At 53.0% G+C, this 756-nt stretch overlaps 1 protein-coding gene across 1 annotated transcript in view; it reads left to right on the top strand.

Annotated features, from left to right (window-relative positions):
• Positions 1–756, top strand: part of EMH_0079620 (uncharacterized protein) — a gene marked incomplete at both ends in the record, with an annotated part of 3428 nt that overhangs the window by 2370 nt on the left and 302 nt on the right. Inside the window, one exon of the mRNA XM_013500150.1 lies at positions 3–756. Within this exon, the coding sequence (XP_013355604.1) occupies positions 3–756 (754 nt within the window). The remainder of the gene's footprint in view (positions 1–2) is intronic.

Here is a 756-nt window from a genome sequence, read left to right as displayed (position 1 = left end):
GAGCACAGTAAAGCAGTCCGACAACTCAAACAACGTCTTTCCGAATTTACGATATTGCAAGTTCCGAATCTTACTAAACCTTTTACCCTTTATACGGATGCGTCTGGCTATGCAGTAGGAGCTGTACTAGAGCAAGACAACAAACCAGTCGGTTTCCTTAGCCAAGTAATGACCCCAACCCAGCAAAAGTATTCAATCTACGATCAAGAATTGTTGGCACTCATATCGGCGTTAGACAAATGGAGACACTTATTGCGCGGTGCGAAAGTTACGGTGTACACGGACCACCAGGCCCTCACCTTCCTCCAACGCTTGAGCTCACAGAAGCCCTTGCGGGGCAGAACTGCACGTTGGCTGGATTTCCTTGCGGAATTCTCAGATCTCACTATCACCTACCTCCAGGGAGCGAAGAATAAGGTGGCAGACGCGCTGTCTCGGCACCCTCGGCACGGTAGTGGGGAGCCTAACAGAGTAGAAAATATACTCGCTACAATGGTTCAACAGCAAGGGACCTCAGCAGCACAGCCTCGTTACTCGACTCGGCTTGTCACGGGGTCGGCGTCACATCCGGACTTTCGAGCGATGATAGGGCGGCGTCTGCCCATGCGGCAACAACGGAAAAATGGATCGGAGTCGCAACAGGCAGCGGGATCGGCTGGCACGAACGAGTCGCAACAGCCAGCGATATCGGCTGGTGCAAACGAGTCGCAACTGGAAGCGGGATCGGCCGATGCGAATGAGTTGCAGCAGGCAACT

This window comes from Eimeria mitis, genomic scaffold (genome assembly GCF_000499745.2).
Source record: "Eimeria mitis Houghton genomic scaffold, Emh_scaff5073, whole genome shotgun sequence".
NCBI lineage: Eukaryota > Apicomplexa > Conoidasida > Eucoccidiorida > Eimeriidae > Eimeria > Eimeria mitis.
This window is presented reverse-complemented; position numbering and strand designations above follow the sequence as displayed.